At 38.4% G+C, this 15676-nt stretch overlaps 1 protein-coding gene across 50 annotated transcripts in view; it reads left to right on the top strand.

The window, feature by feature from the left end:
• SUN1 (Sad1 and UNC84 domain containing 1) overlaps positions 1–14238 on the top strand; it is a 51563-nt gene extending 37325 nt beyond the window's left edge. For all 50 annotated transcript variants that reach the window (XM_083585028.1, XM_083585021.1, XM_083585024.1 and 47 more), the window contains 10 exons: positions 553–789; positions 1381–1467; positions 2713–2756; positions 3552–3690; positions 4317–4571; positions 6945–7029; positions 8492–8607; positions 10340–10507; positions 11152–11244; positions 12146–14238. In XM_083585028.1, coding sequence (XP_083441154.1) covers positions 553–789; positions 1381–1467; positions 2713–2756; positions 3552–3690; positions 4317–4571; positions 6945–7029; positions 8492–8607; positions 10340–10507; positions 11152–11244; positions 12146–12259 — 1338 coding nt within the window. In that variant the 3' untranslated portion in view covers positions 12260–14238. The remainder of the gene's footprint in view (positions 1–552; positions 790–1380; positions 1468–2712; positions 2757–3551; positions 3691–4316; positions 4572–6944; positions 7030–8491; positions 8608–10339; positions 10508–11151; positions 11245–12145) is intronic.
• Positions 14239–15676: the final 1438 nt, after the last annotated feature.

Genomic DNA, 15676 nt, shown 5'->3' with positions numbered 1-15676 from the left:
CTTTCTAAGCGTCTGACAGGCTCTCTCTTTTTGAAACTCCAGAGCATGAGGCTGGCTTGATGCTTCACAAGTTGTGTTGGCTTGATAGATAGCTCATCAATATGCATAGTGCAAAGTTTTGTTTTTTAAAAAAACCCCTTCCCCAATGGATGACCTTTGGATTCCTCCCCATCTCCTTTCCATGTGCAGTGTATCCTTTAAATCCGTCTCTTAAATTTTATTTTATCATTCATTGCTTTGGGGATAATGAGAATTAATCCCAAAATCTGAAATAAACTCCCAAGAAAGGTATGCCATTCTTATCACTGCCTGCTTTTAGGCAAAACAGTGGAGACAATTTTATTTCATTGGAGCTTTTCTGAATGGTGTTATTATTCAGGATTAACTGCAGCTGCTATTTTCGTCTGCTGCTCTAACTTGTTTTAAGGGTTTTTGTTTTGTTTTACAACTGTAATTTATTGCAGTTGTGAGCTATTTTGTTACTGTAAACCTCTATGAATGTTTTTGAACAGAGCTGGAGTATAAATGAATAAATACCCTTAAAAATTATAGGAAACTATGAAGGTATTTGATGCAGATCGTGTGATAGAGCTGGAAAAGAAAATGGCCTTTATGTCTAAGAGATGGCATCATCGGGATGAAGAATATAGTAAAGTGCTACTTCTTCTGCAAAGCCTTCAAGATCAAGTTACCCAGATGAATGACAAAAGTGAAATGCTGACACTCATTAAAAACGTGGTGGGCCAGCATATTAAAGAAATGAAACCTGATGAAACACTACACCCAGCGGTAATTTGTTTGGAACTGTTTCTTAAAACTTGGGAGTTTTAATGTGATCATTACAGACTTGTCATTCAAATACTCAATAATACTTCTGTTGTAGGAGGCTGTTTAGAACTGACATGGGAAATGAGAGCTTGTGTGGGTGGGATACAAGTGTTTTCAGCTTGCACATGATAATAGTTTAGCAAATTTCATTATAGTCATTCTCACTGGAAGCATTTCATTATAATTCCATTCAGCCAAATTCATATGCTTAACCTGAAGATGGTAACATTAAAAATTCATTATTTGATATAAAGCCCAACATGCAGTACATTTAACACACGTTCCTATGATTAGCTTAAGAGTTGAATAACTGTGTCTTAAAGGAAGAAAATATGCTTTTCATGAATGGATTTTAAAATGATACCATTTTACTTCTTTACCTTTTCAAACTGCATTAAATAGCTCTCATATGGTCATTGTACTTAAATATGGCTTCAGGATAAACAGATATTATTTTGGGTTGTGTGGTTAAAATCCATACAATATTTAAATATGGGAGGGATCTTGTGAGCAATAAGCTTCAAAAGTTACTATTCTCTTTTATCTTTAAAGCGTGACTTTCTGACCTTGCACCAAGAACATGAATGGCGCATTGTAGCTTTAGAAGATCTCCTTGCAAAACTCTCAGAAAAATCAGAGGTAATGAAAAGAATGATAGACTTGCTTTAAGAGTTTCTTTCAGTAGCAAAGACTGTAATTTTAAGAATACTTGATTGGAAGTACCGGTAAGTCCCAGTGAAATCCACAGGTTGCTTAGGGAAGAGGAAGAAGAAAAAAATAAATCTGTCACCTCAATGAGTGTGGAACCTCAGGTCAGGGAGCCAAATGTGACTGTCCAGGCCTCTCTATTTTTGGATATTATCTCCCAGAACTAATGCTGTTGCAAACCCTCCTCCAATTCGTCATCTGGCCAGAATGTATTCTTGAACTTTGGTAATGCCTCTTGCTTGCCTAGATGGGAAGAGATGTTTTTGGGCACAAAGTGGTAGTTTAATGGCTATTATGCTGGGCTTGGATGTGGGAAGTCTAGGTTCCAGTTGTCTAAAAATCTCACTGGGGGTACCCCTTGGCACTTTGTAATCTGTCAATCAAACTAGCTTCTCAGGATGGTTGTGAGGATAAATACCACAAGTTGCTCATAAAGCCAAAAGTGTGTCAAATGTATAATTTGTTGTGAGAACCAGAATATTCAAATTTGGAAGGCAGATCTATTTTTCCAGCATTAAGAAACATTTTTTTTAAAAAAATTGCAGTTAGCACTCATACCATTTCTCAAAAGCATTAAAAAATAAGGTATGTGCTGGGATAATGGAAGACAGTTGGTTTGACCAAACAAGATTTATTCTGGATAAACATCAGACAGAAAGAGGAAAGGATTTTTCACTTGCAAAGAGGCCCTAGTGAAAATACGATTAGTAACCTCAAGTTGCAGTCTTGGGATCCAGAGTGTTATGTGGATCTCCATATGTCAGGTAATGTTTCTGCTTCTTCTCTGGAAGAAGGATTGTGCCTTCCTTTCTTGTGATGCACTCCCTTCCCCCATAGCCATATGTTGAGTTAATGGATAAGAGCTGGATTACAATAACTACCACCACCGAGTGGTTTAAGAGCAATTTTCTTCCCCAAGTCACATGCGTCCCAATTGGAGCCCAGTGCCTCTTCCACTTTCTCTCACCCACCCCCATTCCACCATGGCACGAATATGTCAAAATTGCTATCAGAAATTTTGAATGAAGTTTAGAAAAGTATGCAAATTGGTTCCTCATCCTCTACTTTTTCCAAGTCCAAGTTTCTGTTGTCTGGGAATCTTTTCTTCACAGCATCTCTTCTGTAGTTCAGAATAAGGAGGTTCCATGTGAATTTAATCATTTTGTTATTTTTCAGGGCCTTCAAAAGGAACTTGAGCTAACCAAAGCACAAAGAATGAGGTATGGCTGCAGCTAGCTCCTTGCCACTAAGCAGTTAAAACTAGCCTGTAATCAGATGATAACTGTTCTCCTTTTAACAGCTCTGAATTAAAAATGGGTGGGTGGCTCTATAAGGGGGGTGGTTTTAGCTACTGAATGTTTGGCCTTTGTTGTCACTATACTGCATCTTGAAATTACATTCTAAAACTTGCTATAAGTCTGGAATATCATTCTGTCATTCCACCAACTCAGAATTTATTTTCTTTCTGGTGACTTATTTTAATTCTATACTTGTTTTACATTGGCTTAAACCATATGCCCAGAAAATTGGTTTTAAAGTTTCAAAATTCAGTTTGTTTGCTGATTAGCTTACTGCTGCTTTGTGCTGAAACTATAAGGGAATTCAGCATTTTCACCCCACCATGCTACTTTATAAAACAACTGGAATTTAATGTCTGTTTCATGTCTACGTATAGTAGCAAATTCAACAAAATGCTGTGAATTGTATAGAAATTTCCAAAGAATCGTATGAACTTTGGGTGGCTTTGAACATTTCCCCAAATGAATAATAAGCAAAGTGTGAATGGTTCATACCTTCATCTCCATTGCTGCTTTTTTATCTTGTTCATAGTGGAGTAGAGGGAACATGTTTATCACATCAAATATGTTCTTGCATGCATGGAGAACACATCCCTCTGCCAAAAACTTGCTCATTTTGTTTTACTTCAGCGTAATGTTTTGTTGACTGTTACTAGATCTGTTACTAATAGTTCTGATATTTGAACTTTGTCTTTTATTATCTTTCTGTGCTGTCAGTGACACTGATGAACAAAACAAGCACCTGTTATCCAAGATTAAACACCTGGAACTTGAGTTAGGTCACATGAAATCAGAACTGCTAAGTTCACAGGGTTTGAAAACTTGCTGTAACAGAATGGATACCCTTCATGAAAAGGTAAGTTCAAAAGGAGACTTCCCTGAATGAAGTTTAATATGTTGTATTTGTGCACCCAGTTCTGACAAAGCATTTTGTGTCCAAGGCAAGATTCCTGGAGCAAAGATTGATTTGCTGAGAAGCATATGGTTGTGTCTGTTTAGCTTACTCAAAATACAATACCATAAGATGCAATTGGTTTCAGGACTTTACAGGACTGTCTACAAGCAGGAGGCTGGCCTACTCAATTTCTGTGGGGAGGCACTAGCTTATAGTTCTTTAGAATTTTCTTTTGGCTATCCCTGTCATTCCATTTGAAGATCATGGTAAATGGATTAAAGGCTGTAGAGCTGGGATCCAAAGAGCAGATTAGGCCCACAGAAGGGGTTTACAGAAACCCAGTGGAATTTCTGACTTGTTTCCTTTGAATAGTTAACATGAATGACTATGACAGAGGGAATATGGTTTGTTGCCTAACTTAGTGTATTAAAACATAATGTTGAAGCACGTCAACTTTTATGTTACAGCAGTCTGATTGTTGGGAATAGCAGGAAACTAAAATAAGTATGTGTGTTAAGAGAACCACTATTCTATTTGGAAAGTGATCCAAAGCCAGTGATATAACTTTCCATATGATATGTTTCTAGGTAGATGCCCAAGTTAAAGAATCAGTCAAGATCATGCTTTTTGGCAACCAACAAGGAGACTTGCCAGAATCACTGCTTCAGTGGCTAACGTCCAAATTTGTGAGCAAGAATGACTTGCAAAATTTGTTACAAGATCTGGAGTTGCAGATCCTCAAGAACATAACTCTCCACATGTCTGTCGCAAATACAAAGTCAACTTCAGAGGTAGTAACGAGCGTTGTGAATGAGGCTGGGATTTCAGGCATCACAGAAGCGGTAAGTAAGACGAAAAATATTGTACATTTCCACTAAAACTCTAGATTGCACTTTTGTGAAACAGCTTCATTAAACGTATGCTTAAGTTTCTGTGCATTTCATTTTTAAGACAGTAAGTGCAATTCATCTTTAACTACAAATGTTTTTCAGGAGAAAGATGTGAGCAAATATTTTAGATAAATGATAAAAAGATGGAGATGGAGACAGTCCATGTTTATGCCTATTAACATAAATTTAATTTAGTGTGCTATGATTTTGTAATGTTATCTTTTTTACTTTGGCCTCTAAGGACTCTTATTTTGAATGTCAGCTTTTTAAATAATGCAGTGTCCCATACCTTTCCATACGAATAATTCAGATTAACTCCTGCCAAGTCTGTTCACAATTGCAAAATTCTGAATCATGCTGCAATAAGAAAGTGTCCAGCTAATTGCTCGCTGTACATTGTAGTGTCTTTAAGGAGTGCCAGATGTGGAGAAGGTGTATCCTGGCATTTTATGGTAGTTCCAGTTTCATAGAGTACTGCATCCCCAAAGCATTTAACCTTTGGGCAATCCCACCATAAATGAAAGCACATCTCAAGGGTTTGGCATCCCCTCCAACATTTTGGCGAGGAACCAGTGCTCGTGTAAAATAGTTATGTGGTGTTACGTACAGTGGTGCCTCGCAAGACGAAAAGAATCCGTTCCGCGAGTCTCTTCGTCTTGCGGTTTTTTCGACTTGCGAAGCAAGCCCATTAGCGGCTTAGCGGATTAGCGCTATTAGCTTCTTTCGTCTAGCGGGTTTTCCGTCTTGCGAGGCATTCGTCTTGCGGGGCACCACTGTACAGTTTGTGAATTGACTTTAATGTGAGTTCTTTGTTCCTCACTGAGTCAGAACGAAATGTTAGTCTTGCTCCAGTATTTGAAATTATAATTTCATCAGTGTCATTAGATGATGATACCTTGGGTCCAGAGTTACTCTTCCATGAATGGAAGGGTGTATGAACTTGTGGAAGCTCACACTGGCAGAAGTGAAGGAGGCAATTTTTCAGTGATTCCTCTTTCTCTCTGTGCCACACCTCATTCTGTTCTGAAGGATCCTGCAACATTCATGAGCAGATCTTCAGGGCACTGCAGGAGAAAGGAAGTTTCAACAAAATCGCCTTTCTCTCCCTATGCCGTTGCTCCCAACTTTCATCCACTAGAAGTACCCTATGAGCAAAGATCCACTTCCAATAACATGGGATCCAAGCCACTGACTGTGATTTCGTGCTGGGAATAACTTTGCAGCCGGCTTGTAGAAACAAATGCTTTGCTACCAATACCAGTCCTAGTTTTGTAGACCTCTGCCCATGTTAATCACCTCTGGTCTTTGCAGAAGTTGGTCTTTCTCGTCTTTCTTCTTCTTTAAAGCTTTCCTTATCTAGTCATTTGCAGATAATTATTACCCAACACAAATTCCTAGGCTAGTGTCTATGTGCAATTCTGAGAAGGTGATGTCTTGAGGGCTTGCTGGGTTATAAAGCTGGAAATAATAATAGGCATATAAAATAAATCTTGATGAAACATTTATTTGAAATTTACATACCACATTTTCTGCCAATAAGAGCGGCACTCAAGGTAGATATGCAACAAAATTAAATAATGTAATCAAGGTAATGTAACAAACACAAACATAATTTAAAAATCAAATTGTCAGATTGGACTGCTTAAAAATTAAAAATGCAGCCAGAGAAACATCAATAAAATTCCAGCCATAAAAAGGAAAACCAGCCCTATTCATTCTGAATGGTGTTTCATAAAGAGGACAGCACATCCATATTGACTGTATTGGTTACTGCTCAGGAGTACAATTTGTACTATTGAACACTAACTCAATTCATAGTTCTGGAATTGACCTTTAAAACTGTTAATCGCCTGAGGCTTTGTCACATCAAAGACCAGATTTGCCCATATGTTGCTTCAAAGACTAGTTTGCCCAAGCCTTAAAGTTAAGATTGGCCTTGAAGGCCCTCTTTGTCCCACCTCCACTGGGAATACAGTTGGTAGGCATTAGGAACAGGTAGTGACACTTCTTTAGAATACCAACAGGCATCCTCTGTTTACATTCTTACACTGGTTGCATGAACTTTTTCTTAATTCAGAGAGACATTTTTTGGGATACTATATATATATATACATATATACATATATACATATATACATATACATATACATATACATATACATATATATATATATATATATATATATATATATATATATGTATGTATATGAGAATTCTGTATAAACCAATTCTATGACAAAAGCACAACTTAACATCAGGGTGTCAGAATGCTGAAATACAGTGCTTACTCTCAATTTCTCATATTCCTCTTATGTATATTTTCAGCAAGCACGCATTATTGTCAATAACGCACTGAAGCTCTTTTCACAAGACAAGACTGGCATGGTTGACTTTGCCTTGGAATCTGGAGGTAAGTTCTGAGGGGATATTGCCTGTCTTATACCAGGGGTGTTGAGCAACCATTTAAATAGTTTAAACATTTTGAGCTGATCTTCATTACAGGTTGTAAGTTCTGCAGAAGTTTTGCTGGATCTAGGAGCCTTTCCTGTTGTGGCCCCCAAACCCTTTAACTTTTTCCCTGGGTGTATTTGACTACCACCTAAAACAGCAGGGAGGAACCTTAGGCCTGGGGAGGGCCAAATGCAGTATTCCAGGCTTCTCTTTCTGGCCCTTGGGACTCTCACCAGGGCACAACCCCTCCTTACCCTCTACCATCTCTCCCCCAGGCCACACTTCTCACTCAGCTTCACACCCTCCTTGAGCATTATACTAATTATAACTTGCTACTTCTTTTGTTTCATTTTGTAGTTTTCAGTGCCAGTTTTGCTTGATTTTAAATGGATTTGTTTTGTAAGCTGCCTTCAGGGCACTTGTCAAAAGGCTGGGGTATAAATCCCCAAAATAAATAAATATAGAATACTTCATCCCATAACAGGCTTTAGCTCAGAGACTAATAGAGTTTGTGTGTAAGAGGCTCAGACATAAGAGAAGTGGGTGGAGACAGCTTGGGAAATATGGCTTGGGCACCCCGGGAGATTAACGGCTGGTTGCATTGAGGAAAGAACAATTTACTCTTGACTCTGCAGTTATGGGAATCTAGAAATGTGCTTTAAATCAATCACCAGGAAATCTAAAATTCTCCAACCTGAAAACCTCTTTCTATCTAGAAAGGAACCCAAGTCAGTAGGAGTCATGGTTGAGATTAGCACTGCTCTTTTTAAAGTTGAACTTATTTCCTATAAAAATCCATCTTGTGTAGATGCCTGTTTGGACATCTGGGTGGCTTATATCAATATATATGGTTAATTTAAGAAGGATATACAGATGATTATTGTATCCTAAATGTGAGCCAACAGTGGGTTTTGTTTTTCCTTCGCTTTTTTCCTTCGTTTTCCTTTTTATTTATTAAATTTGCTTTTAAGAATTATTTTTTAAAAAATAAGCCTGGCATAGATATTTTTGCCCTAGTGTTCAGGTGGTGGGAATGTAAATAATTCACTGCCAAACGGGGAAGAGGTGGAAGAAGGGGGAGCACGTTTGAAAAGCTAGCTCCTAATTGCTCAACCACAGCTAAGAGCAGAAGGGCCAGCTCCATCTGTACCACCAGCCCTCGGACTCTAGATTATTAGAGCAGCAAGGAAGGTGAGGCTGTGCTTCTTTATAAAGGAGAAAACAGACTGCTGCCCAGCAGCTAGAGTTTGTGCTGGCTGCCCTGTCTGTAGTCCCCCAAAGCATAGTTGGCTGCCAAGGGTTGAAAACGGCTGCATTAAGTAGCACAAGGTTTTAGTATTTAAAAAGAATGAAGAGGCACACGCAGAGTAAGTCTGCACTGTCATATTAACAAACCTGAATAGTTTCCTTGTTTCTTCCAGGTGGCAGTATTTTGAGTACTCGCTGTTCAGAGACGTACGAAACCAAAACAGCTCTAATTAGTCTCTTTGGAATTCCTTTGTGGTACTTCTCTCAATCTCCTCGCGTAGTGATCCAGGTAATTAAAAGGCTAGTGATTTTTGAAACACTTGGGAAACATATTTTCCCTCTTAAAGGGACAAGTTGCTCAGGGCTTTTGTCCAGAAGGGTTTCTGTGTCAACAGGTAAGGTCATTTCTGCTTAGTACAGCAGTATCTTGGCTTCCTCGCATCTTGTTGGCATCCTGGCATCAGCTTCTTTCTGTGCTCATGGAATAGGAATGAATTTTGTGCCAATATTGGATGAGCTAACCTTGGTGTCACTTAGTTTCCATCTCTCGTTAGCTTTTATTCCAGAATCTCTGGCAAGAATTCCATGAAGGTGCATTTATTTGTTGATTGTTGCTCAGTTCCTTACCACTGAGATGCTTTGCAGCTAAATTTGTGCACTCTTCAGAACCCAAGCCATTTAAATGTTGACCAGTTTTCTGAAACGATGTTACAGTCATGAGTTCTGATGTCTAGTATGCCCCATGTGTGCACATTCTTGAAGTATAGGGCTGTTCCGTAGGGGTGTGCAGTGGTGCCTCGCAAGACGAAAAACCCGCTAGACGAAAAACCCGCTAGACGAAAGGGTTTTCCGTTTTTCGATGCACTTCGCAAGACGAATTTCCCTATGGGCTTGCTTCGCAAGACAAAAACGTCTTGCGAGTCTTGCAATTTTTTTCGCTTTCCCCCCCTTTTTCTAAGCCGCTAATAGCCTTTTAGCCGCTAAGCCGCTAAGCCTTTAATAGCCGCTAAACCGCTAATAGCGCTAAGCTGCTAATAGGGTTGCTTCGCAAGACGAAAAGACCGCTAGACGAAGAGACTCGTGGAACGGATTATTTTCGTCTTGCGAGGCACCACTGTATTCCCTTATACAGCCGGGACAGTTGTCATTGACCCAACACTGAGCTTCTTTTATTAGCTATTTCATAATTTTTTATGCACTAGATTGTAAAAAACACCAATAGTTTTCAAATTGTGCACACAGGAAGCCTGTGGCTTCTCAGGGTGTTCAGTGAGAAGATCAGTAATAAACTTCCTTGAAAAACTGCTTGCCCACCAATAAGCACCTTGTGCAGTGTTCATGTACAGGGGTATTGAGCATGCAACAGGTCTGGATAAAAGGCAGAACATGGCTTGTTGGTTCCTGAGGTGTTTCCCCCCCCCCCTTCAAGAATGCTGGACTAGAAAGCCTGATCCAGTCCTTAAAAAAGAGAGCACCTTTAGGGTGACAATGCAGATCAGTCATACCTCTTGCTTTGTAACTATAAAATATACAAGTAGACTGTGGGGATTCTAGCTTAAAAACAAAACAAAGAGGCAGATCATACCAAACTAAGGTCAGCTCATAATTATTTTAGGAGGCACAGTAAGTTTAGAGAAGGTGATGGTGAAACCAAACAGGCATCAAACATGTCACTCAAATCCCCTACAATAGGTAGATTTCCCAAAACAGATAAAACAGTGCAGAGAGTTTTAAAACCACTGAATTATGCAACAAAAGTTGCTTAAAGGTTTCTTAAAGGAAGCTATTTCAGATTATAATTGCTTCATATTTTTTATGATGATGCCACATGGCGTTATTATGTTGCTGTACTTTAGTTATTATAATTTTGAGCTGCTGAGCTACATGACTTAAAAGATATGCACCATCTAAGGAAATTATGCGATTTCTCAGTATATGCTTTGTCCACATTATAATGTCAGATCTCGTTATTTTTAAACTTATTAATAGAACTGTAACTTTTTTTTATTTCTTCCCTTAAGCCTGACATGTATCCTGGAAACTGCTGGGCTTTCAAAGGATCACAGGGATATCTGGTTGTCAGGCTTTCCATGATGATCTACCCTACAGCCTTCACCCTGGAACACATACCAAAAACACTTTCACCAACAGGCAATATTACCAGTGCTCCAAAGGATTTTTCAGTATATGTAAGCTTTATCTTTGACAAAATAGATTAGGGTGATTTTCCTCAAATTTATTTATTTTGCAATTGTTATAAAAGGGGGATCAAAGGAAAAGGACTTTGAATACCTCAGTATATTGATTTATCACCTAACCTGCCCCGGATGTGCCTGCTTCAAAACTCTTCCCTTGGGAACTGTATTTGACATCTGTATAAGCAGCTGTAAGAACAGACTGTTCTAATTAGCTATTCAGTGTACCCAGATAGATAACATAAAAGAATTTTCAGTAAAACAAAGAAATGAAAAGAACAGGAGATTGCACTTTCAACTTAATATATTTTGTGTTAAAATTAAAGTGGAAAGTCAAGATGTGACGGTTTATAAAAGTTACTCTTGCATACAGACCACATTTCAGCCATTTCTAGTATTTTACATTGCAATTATCCTGAGACTTTGTGGTGGTCTTTGTAGAAATCCAAGTAGTAAATTCATATTTTTCATATCCTAATAATATTCAGGGTGTGTGTGGGATATGTTGTGTGTCCTAACTGCTTTTATTGCGATCTTGTATTTTAATAGGGACTGAGAGAGGTTGAAATTAAAACTGAATCTTATAGTTACCTTCTCTGGTGACAATTCAGAATAATATTAAACCTTTGTGTTGGCAGGGTCTTGAAAGTGAGTATGAACAAGAGGGCGAACTTCTTGGGCAATATATTTATGATCAAGATGGAGAGCCATTACAGATGTTTCAAGTAACGGTATGTCAACATTAGTACAAAGCCTATCTGCCTTTAGGTTTCTTTCTTTTACACTCTTGGAGGCATTGACATGAATGCAAATAGTATTAGGTTTGGATTTGCTCCTGTAAAGCAAAGAAGTTAGATCACGCATGTGACAAATAAAATATGAAAGTCTGGTTTGCTCCAGTGTTGCATATAAGCCCACAGAGAGTTTTACTAGCATACTTACTGCTCATTCACAGAAATCTTAAAGTAGCACAAGGCTTTCCAAACTGGAGGAAATTTGCATTTCAAATTCCCCAACTGCAAATTCTCCCCTCCTCTAATATCACATAAATTGATCTGTGAACTGTTGGCCCCGCCTTTTTGCATGGGCTTGATGGATTTTTTCCCCTATTTTGACTGCAATAGTGCATGTAAAGTTGAATGCAAAGGAAGCTGTAACAACAGTTATAGATACAACATTGTAATCCCGCTTTCTTTTAAGGACAAAATACCGAAAAGCTAATGGTTGTGTCCAATACTGGTCCTGCTCAAAGTAAACCCATTGAAGTTAATGAACATGACTAAGGGTTGCTAGGTCCTGCTGAGAAGAGACCCACTGAAATTAATAAACCTAAGTTATGCACATCCACTCACTTCAGTAGGTCTACTCTATGTAGGACTAGCACTGGGTACCACCCTAACTTCTGTCCATAAATTTCAGTGAGTCTGCTGTGAGTAGGTTTTGGGTACAACCATAAGCACCCTTTTAGTCCAGTTTATTGCAATAAGAAATAACTGGTGTGACTTCGTGGTTAACAAGGGTTGGACTGAATTCATAGCATTTATAACAATATAATTTATTCTACAGACAAATTACTTTTAAAATAAGTTATCTGCTAAGCTCTAACTTCTTCCTCGTCCTTTATTTTTTTAGGAGACAACTGAAAAACCATTCCAGATAGTGGAGCTAAGAATTTTTTCTAACTGGGGCCATACAGAGTATACTTGCCTCTATCGGTTTAGAGTGCATGGAAGACCTGCTGAATGAATCCTATGTACCCTTTCCTACTTCTTGATGTATATTTTTTCTGTTTATATGTATATAAAGGGAAAGCCTGGAACACTGGAATTCTTAAAAGATACGTGATGGGCTGCAGGTTCCAAGTTCTTGGCTAAGTATAGAAGACTGCCAACAGAATTGTATATCAAACCAAATGGTTATTTGCTCGGATGCTCAGCTTGTACCTTCCAGACAGCTTTATATTTTTAACGTGTTCATTCTAAGAAAAATATTGCATGCCAACCGCTCTCATTTGCAAAACTCAGTTAACAAGCTAGTAAATATCTATTTTATTACTTTGCAATATAAGCTTTTTAAAACTTCTTTTTTTGGCAGCTAGGAATCTGTTTTCATTGTGGGGGCTCACCTTCCCCACGTATATTATTTTTAAAAAACGACCGTGGATGCAGTCTACCATGTTCTGCAGTTAAATAGTTTCCAGTCACTTTGACGGGGTTTGCATGTGGTTCCAGCACAAGCCCTCTTTAAGGGATGGAGACTGTGTGGCACCAGTAGTTGCTGCATTGCCTTTTGGCCACAACCTCCCAGACCTGGTGCCACTTCACATACTTTAAATTCTCAGCAGGATTTGACACCAGTGTTGTGTTTTTGAGGGAAAGGTTCTGATTTCATCTGGAATTGTCTAAGAACATCTTGCTAAAAGACACATTTGGTAAGAATATACTACGTTTTAATGTTACAGATAGGAAAGGAATAGAGCCAGAAGTCTATTCAGACTGGTAACCAAACTGGAAAAACAAAAGAAAAAAGCATCATTAACAGGTGTTTTAAACATAAATGGGTTTAAATTTTGATTTTTTAACCACTTTCCTTTTAAGCAAGTTGATGGTTACAGTAGCTAATAGCAGTTGAATGAATTAGAAGGTTTCCATGAGTGTTAAGTACAAATTTGGCCAAGCGTTTCAGCGCAATATCAACAGAAGTATATGCTGAATAAAGGAGGAAGAGGTCTCATCAATAAGAAATGGCCTGAACAGGATTGAATTAGAATGGCTTACAAGAGTAGATGCTGAAAGATGGGAAATAATAAGGAAGTGGAAGTGGAACCAGAATTAAAAGGATGATGCCAGAAATCTGCAACCATGTTTCATCCCTGGGGCTTATTCATACATTCTCTTTTGTGCAGTTCAATATCCCAAGCCTCACTGGGTATTCTGGGGTTGCTGCTAATGTCTGGAAAGCCAGAGGAAACTTCACAAGATTGAATGTTGTTGAAACCTCAGGGGCAAAGTTTTGACAACACTTCTCCCAAAACAACTGTTTGTTTAAAAAAAAACAACCCACACAATAACATGGTTATGAACTTCAGGACAGAAATTGAAGTTTTCCTAGAGCTCTTGTTACACATGGAACTTGTTGCATGCCCCAACAACTTGATATCTTTTAAATTGGAATTATTATTAGAAACCTTCCTTAGGAAAAAGATTCCTGAAAGTGGTGGTGTGTGAAAATCTTACCTTACGTTTTGCTTTTTTGGAGAGTTTATAATAATTGTTCTTTTGGGAACGACAAAATGGAGAGTTAATGTATGTTGCACAAAGAGTCCTCAAATATTTATAGAGAGATTTATTTCCAGAAGACCATTTGCTCGCCTAAGTTCAGCTAGAAATAGAACCAATGGCCTATTGAGAAGAGCTTGTTAAAACCTGTACAGCTGTTACATAAACTGTAGGTTAAATATATAAATCAGAATTATCCTGTATAAATCCAAATGGGGGAAGTTGATGGGGTGGGGAATATTTTGCATAACACTAACTTATTTTTTAAAGACGTGAGATAGGACTTTGTGCAATGTATTTTTGTAAATGCTTTTTTCAAAATATTTGTCTCTGGTATCCTTTGCTGCCTCCAAACTGACAAGAAGCTATTGAAAATGTTTTAAGAGTTTAACTTTTGGAAAGTGCATGTAATATTTGGAACTAAGTAATAAAAGTTTTCTTTTTTTCCCCTTTTGGTATTTATGCTGAATGCTTGTAATAACTTGGTAATTTTTAACGCCGCTGAAAGGCAGCTGGCAGTCATCTTATTTAAGTGCAAAGTGACTTGTTTCAGGACAATCTGGTTTATGATTGCTGCCCAGCGCACAGCAGTTATGTATGTTAATAGAAAAGCAATGTGCCGCACCACTTAAGCTACTACATAAATAGTCTTGGAAAGGATTCAGCAAACTTGGGAGAGGATGGATCTTTCAATAGCTATTAGCCCTGATAGTTAAAGGTAACCCCCATCTGCAAAGGCCTGTCCCTCTGATGACCATACTTTCAGGTACAAATAGGACAGCAGTCACTCATTCCCCACCTCTGACCTTTCCAGAGCAATCTGGTTGACAACAGCTGCCAGACTCAGAACGCTAAACTAGAGGGACTTGGGTCCAATTCAGTATGGCATTTTCTTCTTCTGGTTTTCTTTGCCTATCTCTGCACCAAATGCTCTGCCTTCCTCCCCAAAATTATGCAGAAAGTATATTATGGAGGTACTTTTGTTCACGTTTTATAGATCCAAGGGCATGTAGAATTTTCTGTGTGTGTCTTATGTGAAGGAAACACACAACCATGCAAGAATTAAATTTTATATAAAAGTTCAAGAAATGCTTTTACTTCTTAAATTACTACTGGTTTGCTACTAAATACCTGCAATATATCCTGGTTTTGCTCCAAGGAGCTCAAGCACAGCTATCCCCCCTCCTCCATTTTATTCTCATGACAACCCTGCAGTGTTTTTGCACAGTGCTTAAGTCTGTACCCAGTATCATATTACATACTTTGTGAGGATTCATTGGAGTCACACAAGGTGAGATCAGTGATTGGGCATCTGTATGCCTTCCCTAGCCTAGCAGCTTTGGGGAAGGAGCTATCTAGACTGAGGAAATATTGCAGTGGAAAGATTCAAAGAGAACTGGTGATTGATCTACAAGCTGGGACCCTGCCCAGCTGCATTATAAGAACTGGAGAGAAGGGAACATCAGGAAATCCAGTCCTGGATCTCCTGCAGCTCTTCTAGCTTTGTCCTCTTGTCTCCTCTTTCTGGAAATGAGTAGCATTAATGCAAAATGAAACATCTGTTTTAATTAATCTGTTCAAGTCAGGTCCTGAACATCTGTAAATAAAAAAATGTATTCAGGGGAACATTTTCAGAATGCTTTAGTATGGAAGTTTTTTGTCACAGTTTAAAGCTGTTGTGTACTAATGAAGCATATCTATCAACTTGACATCGTTGCGTTCCAATGAGGGAGCAAATATGCAATTTGGTTGCTAACTGCAGGAGAGAGAACAAAGATTGCTTAGTTGTGCCTGTTTGAAAGAGGTTTGCAATTTCTTGCCCTTATAAAAACCTGACTCTGTTGGAAACAAATAGTATGCTTGAAACATGTTCAGAATATAACAG

The sequence above is a fragment of the Podarcis filfolensis genome, assembly GCF_964270895.1.
Source record: "Podarcis filfolensis genome assembly, chromosome: 14".
Lineage (NCBI taxonomy): Eukaryota > Metazoa > Chordata > Lepidosauria > Squamata > Lacertidae > Podarcis > Podarcis filfolensis.
This window is presented reverse-complemented; position numbering and strand designations above follow the sequence as displayed.